The following is a 23,251-nucleotide window of genomic DNA, read 5'->3' as shown; positions in this document are numbered from 1 at the left end:
ATGGTTTCCTTCAGACCTTTTCTTTATTCTTCTTTTGCATTTTCTATTCTTTATTTTCCTGGTGATTTCCTTCTCTCATTCTTGATGTTCTCCTTCTAACTTTCATTCTTGATGATGTTTTCCTTCTAGCCCATTTTAACTTTATCTTTATTCTTTTTCTTACAGCTTCTATACCCCAGCAAAATCTTTCAGGCAATATAAAAATTACAATGTGGTAACATTCTGTTTTTCAAGTGAATGATTACTACAAATATAAAACAAACAGTAAAAAACAACATGTTTTCCATATCCCTTACACGATCAAACATTTTACGTATTACAGGTGAAAAACAAATTATCCCAAGAACCCACATACATTCACACCCAAGCAACCTGTTATAGATTAACTGCGTGGGCAAGCAAGGTGTTCTTCTCAGTCAGGTCTTTTACTGGCAGGCTGCACTTTGCAGCTACAAAGAAAGGGCCAACCACTTTATTACTTATCTTGAAAGGTAATCTTATAAGGAATCCTAAAGGAATCACAAACCTATATGAAAAAGAATCAGTCAGCTCTACTTTAAATCTTTAGGATACATACCCACTCATCAATAGTTTTTTTTTTTTTTTTTTTTTTTTTTTTTTTGGTTTTTTCGAGACAGGGTTTCTCTGTGTAGCTTTGCGCCTTTCCTGGGACTCACTTGGTAGCCCGGGCTGGCCTCGAACTCACAGAGATCCGCCTGCCTCTGCCTCCCGAGTGCTGGGATTAAAGGCGTGCGCCACCACCGCCCGGCTATCAATAGTTTTTTATATCAGGAGATTGAGGGCAGAAATGGGTATAAGGAATTAATCATCACCTTTGGTCATCAACCAATCCCAGCAAGAAAAGTGTGTCAGCTAATGATAATTGAGCTGCTTTGTTCTTGTTCCCTTACCTTAAAGAGTTCTGCATTCAACTATGTGCTTTTCTAAAGCTTCAGATTATCTTCTTGGGTTTTTCACCTCAAAGCTATTTGACAAAAACATCTTAGTCTAACTTTAAGTTATTTTCAAAGTTTTATTTCAGCTATTATGCACTCTGAAACCTGTGAACACATCTCCCAACATTAAGATGAAAAGAATTTAAGCTAGCTGAGCTACTGGGACTCAACTGTTTTTCTTAATTGTTAACCTAAGCCACAGTCTATAAAGCTTCTCAATAGAGACTCATGTGTTCCAGCTGTGTGACACTTCCTTGTATTTATTTTTATCCATCAAAACTCTGTATAAATTAACATTATTATTATCAGTGAGACAGTATGGCTTAGGAAGAAGTCATCTTCATAATAATCCACAGGTAAAAATGCCCAGTAGAACGGGATGTTTCCATGAGATAAACACACTATATTACAGGCAGTGGGGATCTCCCCACACCATTTACGCCATGCCAGACACCAGAGAAAGATGGCAGCAGCAAACATGTAAATGCACAGCAGAAGCAAAAGACATTCTGGGGTCTGTGATCTCGGGGCCTTGCCTATCCGAGATTCACTCATCAGGGAGTTTTCTCCTAGTGGGCTGACACCTTGAGCTTCAATTGCTGCCTGCTGCTCCTCTGACACGGCCACCGGCAATATGGTACATGTGTGGGTACCCTAGAGCTGGAGTTACAGGCAGATGTGAGTCAGCTGATATGGGTGCTGGGAACTTAACTCAGGGCTTTTGGAACAGCAGGAAATACACCAAACACCTCCCCGCCAAGCCATCTCTCTAGCCTTTTTCTTTTCTTTCTTTTCTTTTTATTTTTCTTTCTTTCTTTCTTTCTTTTTGAGAAAGGGTGTCACTATGTATCCGTGGCTGGCCTGGAACTCTCTATGCAGACCACAATGGTCTTGAACTCACAGAGGTCCTCCTGCCTCTGCCTCCAGGGTGTTATAAGGTATGTACCACCACATCCATCTGGAAAAACTACTTTTTTAAATTTATCACTGAACTGACACAGAAGTGAGTCATCCAGTAAAGCAGCCCCATATCCAGCTAGTCATCTAAGGATTTTACAGAATACTGGAGACCTTGAACTTGCATTTTGATGGATGCCTTGAGTGAATGGATCTACCCAGTGACATGAGGAAAATATGTGTACACACATCAATCTTACAGATATAAAGATTTGACATTTGCAAATAATAATAAAAACATACAGTAGCCTATATGGAAGACTGATTATTGTCAATATACTTTTTTTTTTTTTTTTTTTTTTTTTTTTTTTTTTTTTTTGGTTTTTCGAGACAGGGTTTCTCTGTGTAGCTTTGCGCCTTTCCTGGTACTCGCTTTGGAGACCAGGCTGGCCTCGAACTCACAGAGATCCGCCTGGCTCTGCCTCCCGAGTGCTGGGATTAAAGGCGTGCGCCACCACCGCCCGGCCATCAATATACTTTTATTTATTTATTGCCCAGCTCTTGTACCTGTAGCCAACCCTTGGTTACTCATCTTCAATTTTGGTTGACACTTTTATGTTAGGGAGGAAGAGGAAAAGAAACAATAGAACAGATTGGAGCTTCATTAGTTAATCATGGAAGACACACCTTCACTGAGTCAGAGAGCAATTTTCAACCAGGAGAACATTTCACCATACATGCATTGCTATTCATCATGTCATGGTTACAGACAGCACAATTTTAAACTGAATTTGAATGATTAATATTTTGCCGTCACTCAACCTAGCCAATCAGCCAATCAATAAAACAAGAAACCAAGACTTGATTCATAGCATTTGCCGTGAATGTTGCCATCATGGCTGATGACAAGCTTTCAAGACGACGTCACTGAACGTGGAGCTGGAGAAAGACGCACACCTGACAAAGGCAGACTTGTGATTCAGTGTGTCCATCTCCACACGGACCAAGTGGATCTGAACAAGAGTCAGGTCACTTTTGTACATAAATAACGGAAATAAAAAAATCCAGTGGATGGTCATGAGGAGCCTGTGGCCAGGTCAAGCCCGATGCCTTGTGGAGCAGAGATGAGCCCTGGTCTCATTGAACGAAACCTGGCCACATGGAAGATCTGTCAGCAAAACCAGTCCTCAGCTTTTCTTGGAGCTACTGAACTTTGGGGTGCTTTCTTAGGAAGCACCTAGGCATCTGGAGCCTATTCTGAAATGCTTACTTCCTGAATGAGAAAGGGAGGGAGGGAGGGAGGCAGGGAGAGGGAAGGGGGGAAATTGGGAGGAGGGAAAGGAAGGGAGAGAGGGAGAGTGGGGGACCTGTTAATGGCAGAGAACTCCCCAAGAGATGATCCAGGGAGCATTCAGTGGTGGTGGTGACCAGTGGCTCCTGCTCAGGCCACAGTTAGGAATTTTCTAGAATATGCTAGCTGGGTGTTACAGCACACACCTGAGATTCCTGCCCTTGGGTCTTTGAAGGAGGATTCTGGGTCAGATGCCAGCTTTGGTCACATAGATGTTAGGTCTCAAACCCAGGACGAGTCTCACTCAGCACCTGTGGCTCCTCCCAACACTTCTCACCCCACCCCTACCCTAAACCTCTTTCTCTCAGGGGGTGGGCTTCTGCTTCCCTCCCCAAGCCTGATTTTTACATAACTCAGACATTCTGGCTACTGCCAATCTCTAGGCCCAGGCCACCTCTCTTGGTTGGTGGCTCCTCTTTTGCTCTCCCTCCCCTCTCCCCTCTCGTGGTCTGGTTTAGTTTGGCAGCCATGTTCAGCCTGAACTCCCCCCTCTGCCTGCTTTCCCCCTTAGAGCTCCAATGAAAGTCTTCTCCATACTCCAGGGTTAGTCGTCATGTCCTCCCCCTTTAATTTTTTTTTTTTTTTTTCATTTATCTGGTGCTTAAACCCTGGGGTTGGCACTTATGAGTTCCCTTCCAAGGGACTTAGCCTTTCTGAACCAAGCTGCAGATTCGACTCTTCTAAGAGATGTATGGGTCACTTGTTTCTGCTGGCTTCTGAGACCTACCATATTTGATTCCAGTTCTAGAGTCTGCCTCTTGGGCCCTTTCTTCCCTCCATCTGCTCTAACCATCCGTCTCTCCTTGCCTGTTCAGTAAGTGTCCTCTCTCTGGCTCCTGGAGCTTGCTACACCCTGCGGGGCGCCCACCACATGGCTATCTCTCTGCTTTGCACACAGGGGCCTCACCATGAGGGCAACTCTACTTCCTAGGCCTATAGCTTCTCCCTGCCTCATGGCCGGCCTCTATGACATTGGAACCCTCCCTCGGGTGGAGTTCCGGCTTGTTCCTCCTCATCCCTCAGAGCTACGCTGTTCCCTGCCTCTCCGCTCCCTCTTGGAGCTGATTGGAAGTCTCCCTATGGCAGAGTTCATTCCTTGGCACTTACTCCTTTTCTCCTCAGACCCAATTCCTTCCTCGACTCTGAGGTTTTATTAAAGTCTCACTGTCGTACTACAAACGGCGTGGCCTCAGTACACAGCAAATGGCCACAAAATGGCACACTTGACTTCTAAATTCTCTCACACCATAACAACCTCTGCCATTGCACCAACAAATGATTCCAAGTCTCTGATAGCTAAACCTCACCTGCTCTACACTCCCAAAAGTCCCTTATTGCTACAATTTCCTGGAGCTCTGCTCTCAAGAAATCTTCTAAGACTTATGTAGACACTCACTATCTCAGGATTTGTAAATTCATTGGGTGTGGTTAAAAATATCTGTAAAATTTGTAACAAAAAGCTTAACATTTATAACATAAGGCTTATAGTTAAAAGTCTTTACATAAGTAATCTTAGTTTGCTACAGCATATTGTATGTGATTCACTTGTTTAAAGTATATATGTGTGTGTGTGTGTGTGTGTGTGTGTGTGTGTGTGTATAGCTAGGATTCAACTCTTTTTTTTTTTTTTTTGGTTTTTTGAGACAGGGTTTCTCTGTGTAGCTTTGCGCCTCTCCTGGAACTCACTTGGTAGCCCAGGCTGGCCTCGAACTCACAGAGATCTGCCTGGCTCTGCCTCCCGAGTGCTGGGATTAAAGGCGTGCGCCACCACCGCCCGGCCTCAACTCTTATTTAAAAAATATATCTACTAGAAAAATAGATGTTTTAAATAGCAACTCTGTGACTTGCCTCCACCTTGGCTGATGACTTCCTCAGGCTGGAAGCAACCATGTGACTAGTAGCCATCTTTTCTAAGGTTAAGGGGTACATGATATGTAACTTCATCACCATCTTGGTTAAGATGACCACGTGGTATAAAGCAACTAAAGTAACAATTATAAAACTTTTTAGTCCTACTGCTTATCATTGTACCTCCTTTTTAGACTACAGAGACAGCAACAGGCCTCCAAAATATTTTGGATTAGGATGGATTTTTATGATTAAATATCATCAAGGTTTATAAATTCCTAAGGTTATAAAGGTCTACTCAGGTTAACAGCAACTGACTTGAAAATATATGTCTGGCCTCTTTGTTTTTCCTAACTTTATTAGTATGCTTTCAAGGTTAAGTCTAAAGTCAATAACCAAAAAAAAAAGTTTTGTCTAAAATCAGGTATACTTAATAGATAATGATCTTCAAACTCTTCAGAGATCTGCTGAATATGGAATTTAAAATGTTTAATAAAAAATCTTCCAGATCCTAGCAGCAACCCCGAAGTCTCCAAAGAGGATAACGGGGCACCCATGACTCCACCTGGATTGGGAAAAGCTGCCCCATGCATCGCCTGCCACCAGAGTCCTGCCCAAACTGTGGACACTTTTGGATTTATTGCCCTACTCTGCCTGGCCATGGCAGGTCAGTTTTCCCAAGTTCCTTCTCCTCAGGAAAACTCTGAGACCCTCTGGATCTGGCAGCTGAAGGACCACGCTGTCCTGTGCAGCAGCTGAAGATGCGGTGCTGTCCTCTGTGGCAGCCAAAGACAGTCTGTCAGCAGCGAAGTCATCTAGACCATCTAGGAGCCTAGAGTCACTGTACAGGCTGCATTAAGTCTGTCATCCTAATTGATATATAGGTCATTTGGATTAAACTTACTGCTAAAATTCATCCTTCTCAGATCCGATGATATTGGTGACTAACTGTAGTTTTATGTTAACAACAGCAAGCAAGCCATCTCCTCCCAGCAAGGCTGCGGCTGCCTGTTCTGGTTATTTTATAAAATCAGGCCATCTTTCTAGAGCTACTAGGTCTCCTGCTGAGAAAGGCAGACACAGCTTACCTTGTTGACAGACTTCACTTTGAAAGAGATAAACTCACAAGACAGGTTTTGTTGTTAGTTTTTTTTATTCTTTTCTGGCTTTTTGACTCTTTTGGGGGGCCTGCCACCCAGCTCCCAAATAAATGCACACACGGAGACTTATTTTTAATTATAAATGCCCGGTCTTAACTTGGCTTGTTTCTTGCCAGCTTTTCCAATCTACCTTTTGCCTCTGGGCCTTTTCCTTTTCTTACCTCTGTATACCTACTCCATGGCTTGCTTGCTTGGCTGACCCTTTCTTTTCTCGTTCCTTGTTCTCTTGCTCTTCCTTTTTTAAAAATAATTTATTTATTTTTATTTTATGTGCACTGGTGTTTTGCCTGCATGCATATCTATGTGAGAATGTTGGGTCCCCCACTGGAGCCACACACAGTTGTGAGCCACCATGTGGATGCTGGGAATTGAAACGGGGTTCTCTGTGTACCGTCAGTGTTCTTAACCACTGAGCCATCTCTCCAGTCCCCCTCTCGTGCTCTTTCTTCTTTCCAGATCTCTCCTATTTATTCTCTCTGCCTGACAGTCCCGCCTATCCTTTCTCCTGCCTCACTTTTGGCTGTTCAGCTCTTTATTAGACCATCAAGTGTTTTAGACAGGCACAGTAACACAGCCTCACAGAGTTAAACAAATGCAACATAAAAGAATGCAACACATCTTTGCATCATTAAACAAATGTTTCAGAGCATAAACAAATGTAACATATCTTAAAATATATTCTCCAACAATGTTTAAAAATGTTTCATATTTCTTTCCCTCTCTATGCTCTTGTTACACTAAGACTCCAAAAGTTCAGAGTTTTAACATTAATTAACGGAGTTTTGATAAGCTATTAATCCAGCCCTGGTAAAGTACTGCTACTCTTATCAAAGTTACAAATTTTGAATTTCCTCTGGTTGTCTTCTAAATTCAGAATTAAAAATGCTTCTCGTTGTGCTGAAAACATCTCTGTCCAATCTATCTATCCAGCCCTCTAGACAGAGGAAAGAGCATTACTGCTTTTAGCCCAGAATACTTTCTTTGAGTCCCTAAGCTTTTACTACGGCTCAAAGGTGTGAGTCTGTTTTTCTACATCTACAATGTGGATTTCAGTACAGAATATGAATACTGGTAATGCTAATATACCTATAACTTTTATCTCTTTCTATAAACTTTTAAAAAAATCCATGTAAAGCTTCAGGGAGTCGACTTAGGACCTCCTCTTGCAGGTCAATGGAATCCAGATAAGTGTTCCTAAGGGTGGGGTGGATCTCTTTCTCTTTCTCCTGTGGTCTTGGGACTCCCCTCACCCAACTACCGGGACCATGGGCCTAAAAGTTTCTAATGTACACCCAAGATAAAAATTTTCCTCTAGGGGCTGGAGAGATGGCTCAGTGGTTAAGAGCACTGATTGCTCTTCCAGAGGACCTAGGTTCAATTCCCAGCACCCACATAGTAGCTCATAACTGCCTGTAATTCCAGTTCCAGGGGCCCCAACACTCATGGCAAAGACACCAATACACATAGAATAAAAACAAATAAGCCGGGCGTGGTGGCGCATGCCTTTAATCCCAGCACTCGGGAGGCAGAGCCAGGCGGATCTCTGTGAGTTCGAGGCCAGCCTGGGCTACCAAGTGAGTCCCAGGAAAGGCGCAAAGCTACACAGAGAAACCCTGTCTCAAAAAACCAAACAAACAAACAAACAAAAAAACAAACAAACAAACAAAACCAAATAATTTTTAAAACTTCCCCTGAACTCCTTAACTTTACCTTTTCTCCCTAGTCTATCTGTCCCATCAAGTTTCAAGTCAACTTCAGCTGCTCCAAGACTATCTACAACTTACCAGCACCAGGTATTCTTTTGGAATCTGTATCCTAGACAACTACAAAGCAGCTAGCCCCAAGTGGTCCTGCATCCTAGACTGCTCCAAAGCAGCCTACAACTTCACTAACCCCAGGTAGCTCCTCAAAACCTGGGCAGCATGCAAAACAGATGTCTCCCAGCCTGCATTCTGCTCTACCTGTCCTCTGCCCATCATTCCAGCCTTCCTGGACCCCAATGATGATGCCCCAATTTCAGCCAGAAGTAGTTACAGAAGAGATTACTTAGCCCCTTATCATCAACAAAAGGCTGGAATGGCTGATCTCAAACCCAGAACAAGTCTCACTCAGTCCCTGTGGCTCCTCCCAGCACTTCTCACCTGCTCCCTACCTGAAACCTCTCCCTCCCAGGAGCTGGACTTCCGCTTCCCTCCCAGAGGCTGATCCCTAGATAACTCAGCCATTTTGGTTAAATTGGTCTCTTGGCCCTGCCTGCCTCTCTTGATTGGTGGATCCTCTCTTGCTCTCCCTCCCCTCTCTCCTCTCATGGTCTGGTTTAGTCGATCAGCATGTTTGGCCTGGACTCTCCAATCTGCCTGCTTTCTCCCTTATAACTACAATAAAACATCTTCTCCATACTCTAGAAGTAGTCGTGTCCTCCTCCTTTTATTTCATTTTTTCATTCAATAGGGAATAAGGTAGCCTGGGTTACATGAGACAGTCCTCTTTCTCTTAAAAAAAAAAAAAAAAAAAAAGCCAGGCGGTGGTGGCGCACACCTTTAATCCCAGCACTCGGGAGGCAGAGGCAGGCAGAGCTCTGTGAGTTCGAGGCCAGCCTGGTCTACAGAGCGAGATCCAGGAAAGGCGCAAAGCTACACAGAGAAACCCTGTCTCAGAAAAACCAAAAAAAAAAAAAAAGAAAAAAAGAAAAAAAAGCAAACAACGGAAAAGAAAGCTGAACAACAAACAGAATGTTCTATTTTTTCTGGGCAGTGCTGGAGACTGAACCTAGGGGGCCTGGTGCATGCTAGGCAACATTCTCTCACTGAGCTACATACCCGCCTGTTTTTTGAGACACGGTCTCACTATGGAGGTAGTTGTGGCTCTCCTGGAACTTGCTATGTAGACCAGGCTGGCCTGGAACTCACAGAGACCTGCCTGCCTCGGCAAGTCAGAGTGGGCAGAAGGGCACAAAAGCTGGGAGGATGGGAAGGGAAAGAGGGTGAAGTTCAGGGTGAACATGGAGGCGGCTGAGGCAGTCACACCTGGGCCTGCTACCTGATTTTGTACCAGGAGATATTTATCTCCAAGCAGCCTGTCTGGCTGTCTGGCTGTCTGGCTGTCTGGCTCTGGTCTCTCTAAGTATCCCTGACTGTCCTGGAACTAGCTGTGTAGACCAGGCTAGCCTCAAATTTACAGAAATCCACCTGTCTCTGCCTCCAGAGTAAGGCGTGCACCACCACACTCAGCTTCCTCCCGTCCTCCCTCCTGCCCCCCCTCCCTCCCTCCTTCCTTCCTTTCTTCCTTCCTTTCTTCCTTCTTGTTTTTTGTTTGTTTGTTTTTGTTTTTCGAGACAGGGTTTCTGTGTAACAGCCCTGCTGTCCTGGAACTCTCTTTGTAGACCAGGCTGGCTTCGAACTCACAGAGATCCACTAGCACTCCTCCCCCTCCGCCCCCACCGCTTTTTAAAGTCTGGTAATGTGGAATTGTTATTTGTATGTAAATTTACCCATAATTTTTTTGCTTTGTTTTGATGTGAGACAAGGCATATTACAGTCTAGGCTAGTCCAACTTGTAACTCATGGCCATTCTCCTGCCTCAGCCTTCTGAGTACTGGACTGCATACATGAACCAGTAAGCCCGGCTTCATCATAGCAATTTTTTTTTTTTTTTTGAGACAAGCGTCACTCTGTAGCCTGGGCTAGCCTGAAACTTACTGAATAGCCCAAGTAGGCCTCAAACTGGTGGCAACCTTCCTGTCTCTGTTTCTTAATTGCTAGGATTACAGCTATGAGCCACAGCGCCTGGCCCATAATGTTTTTAAACTAAAAATTCCAAGTATAAACTAGCAGGCATACTATGACCATATTTTTAATTTTTATACTATCTGTATGGGTGTTTTTGCCGGCATATACGTGTGTGCCTGGTGCCCATGGAGGCCAGAAAAGTGTTGGATCCCCGGGAACTGGAGTTACAGATGGTTGTGAGCCACCATGTGGATGCTGGGAATAGAATCTGGGTTATCTGGAATAGAAGAATAGCCAGTACTCTTAACCACTGAGCCATCTCTTTAGCTCCCTGCCCCCCCTTTTTAAATAAAATGCTATATATACAGATACATGTATCAAAATGTCAACAGAAGAATTATAGCCATTATTTTATTTATAACAGAAGTATCTGAACTTTTATATAATAGCATTTATTTATTACTTCATGGTCTTAAAAGTTATTGGTAGGAATGGACACCTACACACACACACACACACACACACACACACACACTAAAATAAAATAAAATAGAACGATTGGCATTTTGAAAGTCATTAAGCAGACATTAAAATGACTTTCCTATAATAAAACATCACTTACACTAGTTTTGGCATGAAGTCTTTAGCTGGAAAATAGTAGCTACAACATGTATTTTTGAATTCAAGTAAAAATGTTAAATTTTTTTTAATGTAGATGCTATCTCTGATTAGAGAGAACCTCTAAGTCTTATTTTGAGATCTTCATTTTGGTCTAAATTTTGCCTCCTTATTTTTCTGGTTCTGGGTAGCACTTCTTAAAGGACCCTGTCCAAATATGACTTAACTATCCAAGCTAGAGAAGGAGAGGGGAGTCGGAGTCCCAGCCAGGGGCTTGGAGAAGACGATTTCCCCATGCCCCGGCTGCATCCAGACCTGGCCAGAGCCCACATTCTCCTGGGAGCCTCCTTTCGGCTGGAAGCACCTTCCTTTACACTTCCTCTTTTAGGTTTTCAGGGATCCCCACCAGTCCCCCCAAGATCCCCAAGCCACCTCCCTGTGGTACTGCATGTCCTTCTCTTCCTCCCCCACCCTGTCCTCTCCTCCGCTCCTTGCTCCTTTCTCAAACTTTCCAAGTTCAGGGAATTATGCTCGGGGCCTCAGGCATTCTAGGCAGGTGCTCTGCCACTGAGAAAAGCAATCAGTACCATATTCTTGAAATTGCAATAAAAATATATAACGTAAAGTTTACACTTTTAATCATTTTAAGGGTATTTTTCACTTCAGTGGCAATAACTACATTCACACTGTTGCACAACCACCAACCTCTGTTCATGTCTAGAATTGCTTTGACCTTCCATGTCATAGTTTTATCTGTGTGTGTGTGTGTGTGTGTGTGTGTGTGTGTGTGTGTGTCTAGCACATAGTTTCTAAGATGAAGCTGTGATATGGAATGCTGAAGTAGTTAATGAGATGTATGATATGGTGGTTGCCCAATGTGAATATATATTCGTGTTTTGGGATTCAAGCTGGCCTTGAACTCACTACATACCTAGGAATGGCTTTGAACTCCTGATTCTCCTGTCTCCACCATTACAGACACCTGTTTGTGGTTCTAGAGAGCCCATCAGAAGGGCTGGGACAATTTGAACCCAATGCTTTCTTGCCAGCTAGACAAGCACTCTATAAACTGAGTTACCCCCCCCCCCCCCCCCAGTTTGCCTTGTTTATGCTTTGGAAGAGTGAGTTTAAAAGGGATTTCCCAGCCCCTGCTCCCAAACAACCTGGCGGGGTGGGATTCAGGGGATGGCAATCAGGTCTTAGGGCCCTCCTGCTGCTTAGCCCTCCCTGGCTGGGCTCTACTCAAGGGTGGGAAGCTGCCGGGATTTACTCCTGAAAGGGGAGGCATGGATTCCTAGGGAGTAGGACCGCAACACCACACTGGGATGCCCCGGGATTTGCTCCGCCCGTCCCAGGCTCTGGCCATAGCCCATTAGGGAAGGTTTCAATTTTGCCCATCCTCCAGCTATCTGAGGTATGCATTCCTTTCCTGCACCCAGGAGCTCACTCATTTCCTGATCCTTTATAACCCTCGCAAGTGTGTCAAGAGGAATTTCAGCCCCTTCCTCTGGAGTAAAGTTGTCCTCTATCCGGAAGGACCAGGGGCTGACGAGAACCAGGGTGGGCGCTCTGCGGTGTCAACGGCTTCAGAGGGGTCTGGCCTCATAAGAACTTTCAGCTCTGCTCAGGCGTCCCATGTTGCCCATCTGCTCTGGCCGCTCTCACGGTGGACTCCAGAAGGAGATGCCTCCGCAAGGCCCCTACCTTTAGCCCCTGAATCTCCACTCCTGTCAACAGACACAGTGTTCCAAGCCATGCCTACAGTCACCTCATACGAGGGGTTTCCAGGCTCTGCGCGGTCCTGATAAGGCGGGACTGGGCCATGCCTCGTTGCCTTCAGTCACAGTTCGCTCCCCTGGCCAGAAAAGGGAGGGCCGGGCCCACAGGTGTCTGGGACCACACCAGCCTGTAGAAGACAGGTTTTGTCCAGTGAGCATTGCTGGAGTCTGAGGGGGCGGGATTGAGAAAAGGGAAAAGTCTCAGGCCTTTAGCTTGCAGGAATGTCCTCCATCCCACCTTCACGGCATCTCTAAACCACACCCCGCCACACACACCCCCTGAAGTGGGAATGCCTTCAGTCAGCTATGAGACGTTCAGCAAGGTACTTAATCTTTCTGAGGGATTTAAAAAATACTCTGAAGGTTTTTTTTTTTTTTTTTTTGAGAATTAAATATGAATGCTCTTGTCCTTGACGCCCTGCATTCGGAAGGTGTTCATTAAATGCAGTTTCTCAGCCAGCTGTGGTGGCGCACACCTTCGATCCCATCACTCGGGAGGCAGAGGCAGACGGATCTCTGAGTTCGAGGCCAGCCTGGTCTACAGAGTGAGTTCCAGGAAAGCCAAGGCTGTTACATAGAGAAAGTCAGTCTCGAAAAACAAACAAACAAAACAACAATAACAAAAAAGAAGTTCCATAATGGAGAGACACTCTCTTAAAAACAAACAAGCAGAACACCGCACCCCCCCCCCAAAAAAAAACCCAAAAAACTAGAATGCTTTCTCTTTGCTTCCTGACCATGGCTCAGCTTAGGCCAGTGAGAACTGGGTTGGGAAAGCTGTTTTCTACTCATGCCCAGAAATCCTGCCACAAACGATGGTTAAATGAAGCCAGGCAGCACTACAGAACTGAGCTGCTGGGCTGAGTGGGCGCTTGGACAAGTGGCTCCCACAGAGTGAAAGTGTTCCCAGAAGACCTGCCCTTTTCCAGGACCCACTAGGACACATATTGTCTGTATCTGCCCAGTTGAACATCTCACACAGCGGACCTCCTCCCACGGGAGACCTCAAAGCTCCCTGCTCAGCCAGAGTCCCCCATGACCCCAACTGGGTGGCTTTTTCAGCAGAGGGGGGCATTTTCATCCATGCCTCTTTCATGTAGAAACCAGTTTCAGAAGGAGAGATAATGTTCTATTCAGAGGTAATGTCCCCAACCCCACTGGGTTAGAATCTGTGGGGGTAGGATAGCTCTGGATTATCATCTAAAGTCCTCAAGGATCTCTAACATGTAGCCAGGGTTAAGAACTATTGCTCTAATCCAACATCCTCTTTTTAATTTTAATTTTTAGTTTTAGTTTTCACATTTATGGGTGGATTCCTGCATATGAGTGCAGTGCACACAAAGACCAGAAGAGGGCGTGGGATCTCTTGGGGCTGGAGTCACAGGCATTTGTAAGCGACTTGATGTGGGTGCTGGGAACAGAACCTTCTGTACATTTTCTGCTGAACCATCTCTTCAGCCCCTCCAACCTCGAGACTGAATGCTTAGAAGGGACCTGGGTTTAGTTAAACAATCTGATGGTGCCACTTTTAAATTCTTAAGTTTTATTGTATTTATTATTATTATTATTATTATTGAGGTTTTAAGACAGGGTCTCACTCTGTAGCCTGAGCTGGCATAAATTCCTACTTTTGCCTTCCATGTGCTGGGATTCTAGGTATGAATCATGATGCCTAGTGAAGAAGACATCCACCCCATAAACGGTGGGGGCTTCTTCCCAGACCCTAGATTAGGCACAAGCCACACCCAAAGACCTGTTTTCACAGAGATCCTTTATTAAGCAGGGAAGAAAATTTAAAGTGGCTGCTTTCTGACTCAGAAAAACAGCAGCAAATGATCTTGCAGGTGTCATTTTGTTTTGTTTTGTTTGTTTGTTTTTCGAGACAGGGTTTCTCTGTTTAGCTTTGGAGCCTGTCCTGGAACTCAATTTGTAGACCAGGCTGGCCTCATACTCACAGAGATCCGCCTGGTTCTGCCTCGAATGCTGGGATTAATGGTGTGTGCCACCACCACACCACCACCACCACCACCACCACCACCACCACCACCACCACCGCTCGGCCGCAGGTGTCATTTTTAAGAGGAGAAAAAGGGGAGGTCTGTGTTAGATATGGGCCAGGATGTGGTGGTAAGAGAGAGAGGGGATGAGGGAGAGGGGAAGGGGACCAGGGAAAGGGCCCAGGGGTATTTGTCCAGAAGGGACAAAGGTCTGCCTCTGGATAGTGGAGACAGGCATGGCACATAGGCAGATGGCAGTTTATAAGGTAAAGGGGGAAACCCTGTGTTAGGATGAGGTGTTTAATTTTAATTGGGTGTGTTAATTAGGTGAGCCATAGGGGTTTTCTGATTGCTGTATTTTGGTGGTCAACCTCAGGAGGAGAAAGTGGCCAAACAAGGCGACAGACCTTGGTGGCTAGCCTTAGGGATGAAATCTAATGGTTTTTACCAAGGCAGAGGGAATGAGAAGGGCAAGGCCTACCAGAACCATGCCTGCCACAGTCAAGCTGGCCAGAGTCCCTTCGCCTAGTGTCTTAGGGTCTATCTATCTATCTATCTATCTATCTTGGCTTTTGGTTTTTTTTTTCGAGACAGGGTTTCTCTGTGTAATCCTGGCTGTCCTGGAATTCACTCTGTAGACCAGGCTGGTCTTGAACTCTCTGCCTCCTGAGTGCTAGGATTAAAGGCATGTGTCTCCACAGCAATTCTTATAAAGGAAAACATTTCACTGGGGCTGGCTAACAGTTCTGAGGTTCACAGTGGGAAGCGTGGTGGCATTCAGGCAGACATGGTGCTGGAGGAGCTGAGAGTTCTACATCTGGATCTACAGGCAGGAAGAAGAGAGTGCCACAGTGAGCCTGGCTTGAGCATCTGAGACCTCAAAGCCCCACCCCAGTAATGCAGTTCCTCCAACAAAGCCACAGCTACTCCAACAAGGCCACACTTTCTAATAGTGCCAATCCTTATGGACCTATGGGGGCCATTTTTATTCAAATGACCACATCTAGCTTGAAATAATTTTTATTTTTAATTTATCATTTTAAAATTGCTTTTACATTTATTTATTTTGCGTATGTGGGTTTGTGCATTTGTGTGTACCATGATTCATGTATGACAGTCAAAGGATGACTTTTGGGAGCTGGTACTCTCCTTCTGTGATGCCCAGATTGCGGGGACCCCCAAAAGAGCATCATGGAGACCGAATCCTGCACGTAAAAACAAAGAGCCTTTATCTTCAAGCTCCGGGGCTTGGTTTCTCTGTCTGTCTGTCCCAGTGGTGAGAGCAGAGAGCCCTGAGCTCAGGTGGGGTGGGGTTTTTATCATAGCAGAGGTTGGGGTGAGGGATTTCCAGGGTTCAGGACCCCGAATGGCTGACAATTGTCTTGGGGTATAGGGAATGTTAGGAATGCCAGGTATTTCCCCTTCCCTGGGCGGCATCAGCTTAAGGCTTCTCCTGGATCTGGGTGTTGCCTGCCAGTAAGCCTGTCACAGAAGCTGTGTCTGCGCCCCTAAACCTATCATGGCAGCTATGTGGTCAATCTGTTTTGGGGCCCCTCCACACTCCCCACTTCACAAGTACCAATAATAGGACTCAATCATGAGTCCTACCTGTCCAGAACTCACACTCTGTAGACCAGGCTGACCTCAAACTCATAGATGTGTGCCACCACCTCCTGGCTTGAATTCTTAATTTAAAAAAAAATTCAGAAGCCAGGTGGTGGTGCACACCTTTGATCCTAGCACTCAGGAGGCAGAGAAGGTGGATCTCTGTGAGTCTGAGGCCAGCCTGGTCTACAGAGTGAGTTCCAGGATATCCAAGGCTACATAGAGAAACCCTGTCTGGAAAAAAAAAAACAAAAAAATTTTAGACTCATTTTATTTTTATGTGTACGAATACTTGGCTTGCAAGTGTGTATTTGTCTGTGGAGGTTAGAAGAGGGCATCAAATCTCTTGGAACTGGCGTTATGGATGGTTTGAACCACCATGTGGGTGCTGGGAACCAAACCTGGGTCCTCTGCAAGAGCAAAAAGTACTCTCAACCACTAAGCCACCTTTCACTCAACTGAAAATAAATTTTTATTAATTTCTATACGTATGGGTGTTTTGTCTGCATGTATGTCTGTGCACCACATGTGTGCAGGTGCCTGAGGAGGCCAGAAGAGAGCATCAGATCCCCTGGGACTGGAGTTACAATTGTGAGCTGCCATGTAAATGCTTGGATTCAAACCTGTGTCCTTTGGAAGATCAGCAAGTACTCTTTAAGTGCTAAGCAATCTCTTCACGACCCCTCTCCCCATTTAAAAAAAAATAAGGGTTGGTACTTTATTTTGCACAGGTATCTGCAAGTTACACAGTCCTGGCCCCTGACTACCCAGCTCTCAAAGGCAGAGTGAATAATGCTCCTGTTAAGGAAAGGTGGAGACAGGCATATGTCACAGGCTTGCTGGGTGTACAGTCAGGAGGGATAAGGCACAACTTCCCTGTATAGTATCTGCTGCCAGCCTCGGGAGCACTGACCGCCCACTCAGTGCTGGCTGGGTGGCAGTGGGAAGATGGAGAGTTGAGAGGAGATTGTCCGAAACTTTTGGGGGAAGTAGTGAGGACTTTGGTAGACTAGGCTCAGGCCTGGGTCCTCTTGCTAGCTGTGAGAATTAATCTGAGACTCAGTTCCCTCATGTGTAGAAGGAGGAAAATAACACCTGCCTTGCAGAATCACCATAAGGCGTGCCCACCATCCCGACCGTCCCACTAGGTGTTAAAAATACTTGATTTCTATTTATGGGGGAGAGAAGGAAGCAGCTTTCTCCAAAAGGACTCACGTGTCCCAGGTGTAGTCTTTCAGTCACCCGAGGTCTTTTGGGGGTGTCGGGACCTCAATAAACTTCTGGTTTCTGCTTTTCATAAGCAAATTAAGGACAAGCAATTCCGCTTGAAACAGAAGTCAGAGCCCTTGCTGGAGGGCTGCCGTCGCCCCCTGGTGGTACTCTATGGTATCGGCCTGCATTTCTAACGGGAGAAAGAAATTCTTGGTACTATTTTAACGTAATTTACTGAATATGCATTCGGCTAGGTACTAAGGCCACAAAGAGAAAGACGCTGCTTGTTACGGTTTGAAAATGAAGTGTCCACCACAGGCTCACGTGTTTGAACACTCAGTCTCCAGTTCAGTGGTGGCTTTTTGTGTGTGGAGATTGTGGAACAAGGTAGGCCACTAGGGGTGGGCCTCTGAAGGTCTCACTTCCTACCTAAGCACTATTTTCTGATTCAGTGAGCTGTGAGCTTATCACAGCTTCTGCTGCCAGGCTTTGAGCTGCCCCAGCCTCCAAGGCCTCTCCACTGTGACGGTCCAGTGTGGGCAGGTGTATGGAGGTCAGAGATCAACTTTGGGGAGTTGGCTCTCCCCTTCCGCCTTGCCGAGGCAGGGTCTCTCTTGTCTCTACCATGCTGTGCAGCCCTTCAAGCTTCCAGGGGATTTCCCCGTCGTTGCTGCCTCCCATTTTGTTGTGGGAGTGCTGGGATTGCTCAGAGCCACTGCGTCTGGCTTCTTGTGGGTTCTGGGGATTGAACTCTGGTCATCATATACTCACTGAGCCATCTCCCTGGATCAGAATAATCAATTTATTTTCAGTCTACCGTCCTTTAAAAAAAATTATTTAACTATTTTGTGTGTATGAGTGCTTGGCCTGCATGTGCGTCTGTGTACCTCATGAATGCCTGGTGCCCAAGGAGGTGGGGAGCCTCCATGTGGATGCTGGGAATCGAACCCGGGTCCTTTCCAAGAACAAGTGCTCTTAACCACAGAGCCTACTCTCTAGCCCTGATTTTATTGTTCCTAATTTGATTCTGAAATTCAAATTTGCCCCAAACCATTGTTGCAACAGTGGTTTGTCACGCAGTCGTGTGCAGTACTAGACTGGCAGGCCCTGTTCACCTCCAAGCTCAAGAAAAACTCAACTGTCGGGCTGGAGAGATGGCTCAGAGGTTAAGAGCACTGCTTGCTCTTCCAAAGGTCCTGAGTTCGGATTGTCCCGGTTCCTGGCTTCGTTGTCCCAGAGACAGCCATGTCTTAGCCTTCCCAAGGTTTAGTTACTATGGTCAATACATTCCCTCTTTGCTTCGGTTGGTTGAAACTAGGCCACTTACAGAGATTTCAGGAGCCCTCACAATGTGCAGGCCCTGGTGGGGAACCACTGGATGGGAGTTTTAAGCAGCTCCTTTGAGAGTTCCAGGGATGTGGCGGGGAGTCAGGGGGATGAGTCTGTTAATGGCTCATGGGAAGGTTTGGCCAAGTATGCACCTGGCCCTGGGCTCAAACTCCGGTACCCATGGCTCCCAGGAGAGCTCCCAGGGCTGTTAGCCAAAAATGCAGCTTTGGCAGCAAAGGTATTTAGGACTTGGGGGAGAAATGAAAATGTAATCTTCTACATCAGAAGGGGGATAGTGTCTAAAAGGTTGTGAATAATTCAGAGTTAATTACTAGGAAACTGCCTTCCTTTCTCTTTTTATTCTTTCTCCTGCCTGATGCTTAGGCTGCAGGTTTGGTAGATAATTTTGTTGCAGAAATTCTACTTGAGAAAGAGTGAGCCAAGTCCAAAGGTCCTGAGTTCAATTCCCAGCAACCACATGGTGGCTCATAACCATCTGTAATGAGATCTGGCGACCTCTTCTGGCCTGCAGGCATACATGCAGACAGAACACTGTATATATAATAAATAAATAAATCTTAAAAAAAAAAGCCACACCTCCTAGTAGTGCCACTCCCTTTGGGGGGGCATTAAAAAAAAACTCAATTGTCCACATCCACTGCTGACGGGAAGGGTCAGTCTAGGTTCTGACACTGAGATATGGATATCTACAGGTCTCCATATCTCCTCTGGAGCTTCTGAAGTTGCCCAAGGGAGCTCTTGACAGCTTAGCTTTGCCTGACTGAAGCTGAAAGCTTTGTAACTTCATTGTAGGCCCGTTACCATCGATTTTCAATTTACCTTGAAAGGAGGCCAACTGAGGATGCATTTTCCTGGCCATCACAGCCAGCAAGTCTGAGTTAGCCACGGTGATTGTGAAGCCAGCCTTCTCTCTGAGTTGGGAAGTACCTAAGTTACCATTCTTCACACCCACAACTCAGGTGGCAGTTACCCCCACCACCACCACCGCCACCACCACCACCTGGCACTGAGACGCCTTGGTAAGCTCATCTAGCCTAGGGCTTTGGATGGCAGCTAGGTACTCATCATTTCCAAGTTACCTCTTTGGCCCAACTTCTCTGCTCCGTATCTAACAGCACACCTGAAACTCCCCCACTTGGGGACTGCCCTCGCTTCCTTTCTGTTGATGTGATTAAAATATCCCGACAAAAAGCAACACAGGGGGTGAAAAGATTTATTCTTAGCTCACAGTTCCAGGTGGAGACATCAAGGCAGCGGAAACTTAAAGCGGCCAACAGTCAGGAGCGGAGAGAAATGAATTCATGCATGCTCGCTTGCTTGCGTTCAGCACAATTTCTTCACTCATAGAGGTCAAGCCCCTCTGCCTAGGGAGTGGTGCTACCCACCATGGGCTGGGGCTTCCCACATTCATTACCCTCATTAAGATACCTCCACAAAGACTGGCCCACAGGCCAGTCAAATGTAGACAACCCTTCATCGAGACCCCTCCCAGGTGATTTTAGGTCACATCAACTTGACAAAGTTAATCAACACAGGGGTCCAGCTGGCATCCTAATCGTCACATTGCCTAACTAGAGCCTGATCTTCTGCCGCTTCCTCACTTCCTCACTCCTTCTCTACTTTCTACTCAACTTTCAGGTCCTAAACCTAGAAGTTACTATTATATCCTGCAATCTGTCAGTAACTGCTGTTAGCTCCACATCTGGAATATATCCTTAACACAATCACGGTTCACCATCCCCACCACAGGAACCCTGGTCCAAAGACACTGCCATAAAGTGTAGACCAGTATTCTCTACATTTATTCGATGTTTTCCCTTAAGAACACAGTTACATTAGAGGGGCTAGAGAGGTGGCTCAGTGGTTAAGAGCACTTGCTGTTCTCTAGAGGACCAGAGTTCGATTCCCAGCAGCCACGTCAGACAGCTCACAAGGTCCAGGGGACCTGAAGCCTCTACAGTCCACGGGCACCTACACTCATGTGAACATACCCATATCTAGACATACATACCTACTCATAATTAAACATAATAAAATAAATCTATAAAAAAATACATATAGAGGGGCTGGAGAAATGGCTCAGCGGTTAAGAACACCGGCTGCTCTTTCGGAGGTCCTGAGTTCAATTTCCAGCAACCACGTGGTGACTCACAACCATCTATAATGGGATCTGATGCCCTTTTCTGGCATTCAGGCATACACGCAGACTCATATCTTAAAAAAAAAATACACACAGAAAGGTATTGAATCTGTATCCCCAACATATGTTGCTGTGGTCCTGCCGCAGCCTGGATTCAGGTCCTGAGACTAGGAAGGCACGCTGGCATGAAGAAATGAACTGTCCGACTGCCAGATGAGTTTCACACAAGTGGCGTGCCCTGAATAGCTCCAGCCGTCTTTATTTATACATCAAAAACAAGCATGTTTTTCCCCTCTAACAAACAAATTTTCCCCATTCTCCAATGTTAACCTCTGGCAAAACCGACACTTATCATTTTGCTAGCTTAGCCAAATATCAAGCCAGGTACATGCTGTCTTTACAAAACTAAAGGTGATTGACATAGGCACACATTTTCAAGAACAACAATCTCGTTCAAAACGTATTTACAGAAATAGAGGTGATTTGCCTCTTGATCTTGTTAGCACTGAATCCCAGGATCTGAAGTGACACTGACAGCTATTGAATGGATGAGGGGTAAGATGTTTTTTTAAAAGGCGGGCTCTGGGAATATAGTATAATATAGTATAATTTTTCTGCACCCAATGAACTAGCTTAGGTACTCTGTAAAACAGCCCCCCAGATGTCCTGCAGACTCCTGTGTCTTCTGATTTTTCCACCCAGGACCCCGAGTGCTCTTCTCAAAACACGAATCCTGTCACTTCCCTTCCTTCCCGGAAACCCTTCCCTGCCTTCCTGTCCTTCACAATATCCACAGTCCTTCCGCTGTGCTACCTGCTCCAGTGGCCTAGCTAAGCAGCCCCGGCTGACCTGGAACCCGCGATCCTCCTACCTCCGCCTCCCGAGCGTGGGGATTATGAAGGTCAGCTTTACGGAAAAAATTCAAGCCTCCGTCATCGGAATCCGTTCCCTAAAAGACTTAAGAGTAGTCTAAGGCAAACGCGACTCGCCAAACCCCTTGCAGGGCACCACCCAGGCTCCAGGGTCCCAGGAAACACGCCCCGCCTCCGACCCGCACACGCCCCCGAAGTACCGCCTCTTTAAATTTTAAAAAGAAGGCTCAGGCCAATGAGGACTAAGTTTCTCCCCGGACTTCAGCGCCCCGCCCACAGTCACACCCTCGACCAATCACGCGCAGGTTTTCCACGCTCCTTCCAGTTAGGGTCGAACATGGCCGTGCCTACGTCACTGACGCTCAGCCCGCAGCCAATAAGAAGCAAGCTTGGGGACCGGCTCCTCCAATAGCAGCCGCTGTCGGGGAGCGCGGGAGCCTTCGGAGCCAGGGCCTCCGAGAAGCGGGGCCATGGCGCTGGCTGACTGAAGCGAGTGCCTTGCCTCGGGAAGGGCAGCGCGCGGCCGGGCTGAGCCCCCGGGGGGCGGCCGAGATGGCCTGCTGTCCCAAAGTGGTGCTGCTGGTGGACACGGCGGGCGACGCCGCTCGCCCCAGCCCGGCCCGGCGCGCCGCCCTGCGCCTGCTCACTTACCTCAGCTGCCGCTTCGGCCTGGCCAGGGTCCACTGGGCCTTCAAGTTCTTCGACTCCCAGGGCGCACGGAGCCGGCCCTCGCGCGTGTCTGACTTCCGCGAACTGGGGAGCCGCTCCTGGGAGGACTTCGAGGACGAGCTGGAGACCAGGCTCGGGGATGGCGCGCCCGGCGCCCACCTGCCCGGCCCGACGCCCAGGGCCACCCACACGCACGGCGCCCTGATGGAGACGCTGCTAGACTACCAGTGGGATCGGCCCGAGATCACGTCGCCCACAAAGCCGATCCTGCGGAGCAGCGGCAGGAGACTGCTGGACGCCGAGAGCGAGGCCAAGGAGGCCCAGGCCGCGCTCGGGGGCTTTGGGAACGCCGTCTTCCTCCTGGCGCCCTGTCCTCACTCGCAGAGGGAGCTGCTGCAGTTCGTGTCCGGGTGCGAGGCCCAGGCTCAACGCGTGCCGCTGACCCCCAAGCAGGTGATGGAGAAGGTGTTGCCCAAGAGGGTCCAGGAGGTCATGATCGCCCGAAATATCACCTTGTACTGGGTGGACACCACCGAGCGGTCTAAGGTAAGGTGAGAGCGGTCTCGGATCCAGTACACGTACTCCCCGCCAGCTAGAACTTGTCAGGCTCTGTAGAGTGCCATAGACCCAGAATGAACGGTGTATGACCCCGTGTGTCGCTTCCGAAGGAGACTCCTGCGGGTCCCAAAGAGGGACAGTTTTCCCCAACAAAATGAGTAGATTCTGTAGCTACTAAATGTGAGTGTGGAAGAGCCTCTGCGCTTTGGTACCTGTGTGCTTTTGCGTAGTTTTCCTACACAGCACTTGTATTCCAGCACGTGCAGTTTGGCTCAGCCAGGCCACGGATCTTTTGTTTGGTGGTTTGTCTTTTTCGAGACAGGGTTTCTCTGCGTTGCCCTGGCTGTCCTGGAATTCGCTCCGTAGCCCAGGCTGGCCTCGAACTCGCAGAGATCTGCCTGCCTCTGGCTCCCAGGTGCTGAGATTAAAGGCATGGGCCACCATCGCCCGACTCGGGTCACAGATCTTGACTGCTTGTTTTGCCCTGTCTCCCTGGACCTCTAGTCCTACCC

General features: G+C 47.0%; 1 protein-coding gene across 1 annotated transcript in view; it reads left to right on the top strand.

The window, feature by feature from the left end:
• Window positions 1-21,973: 21,973 nt before the first annotated feature.
• Window positions 21,974-23,251, top strand: part of Ticrr (TOPBP1 interacting checkpoint and replication regulator) — a 45,372-nt gene continuing 44,094 nt past the window's right edge. Inside the window, exon 1 of the mRNA XM_052713448.1 lies at window positions 21,974-22,727. Coding sequence (XP_052569408.1) covers window positions 22,065-22,727 — 663 coding nt within the window. The 5' untranslated portion in view covers window positions 21,974-22,064. The remainder of the gene's footprint in view (window positions 22,728-23,251) is intronic.

Source organism: Peromyscus californicus, unplaced genomic scaffold (genome assembly GCF_007827085.1).
Source record: "Peromyscus californicus insignis strain IS unplaced genomic scaffold, ASM782708v3 Scaffold_4__1_contigs__length_199733344, whole genome shotgun sequence".
Lineage (NCBI taxonomy): Eukaryota > Metazoa > Chordata > Mammalia > Rodentia > Cricetidae > Peromyscus > Peromyscus californicus.
This window is presented reverse-complemented; position numbering and strand designations above follow the sequence as displayed.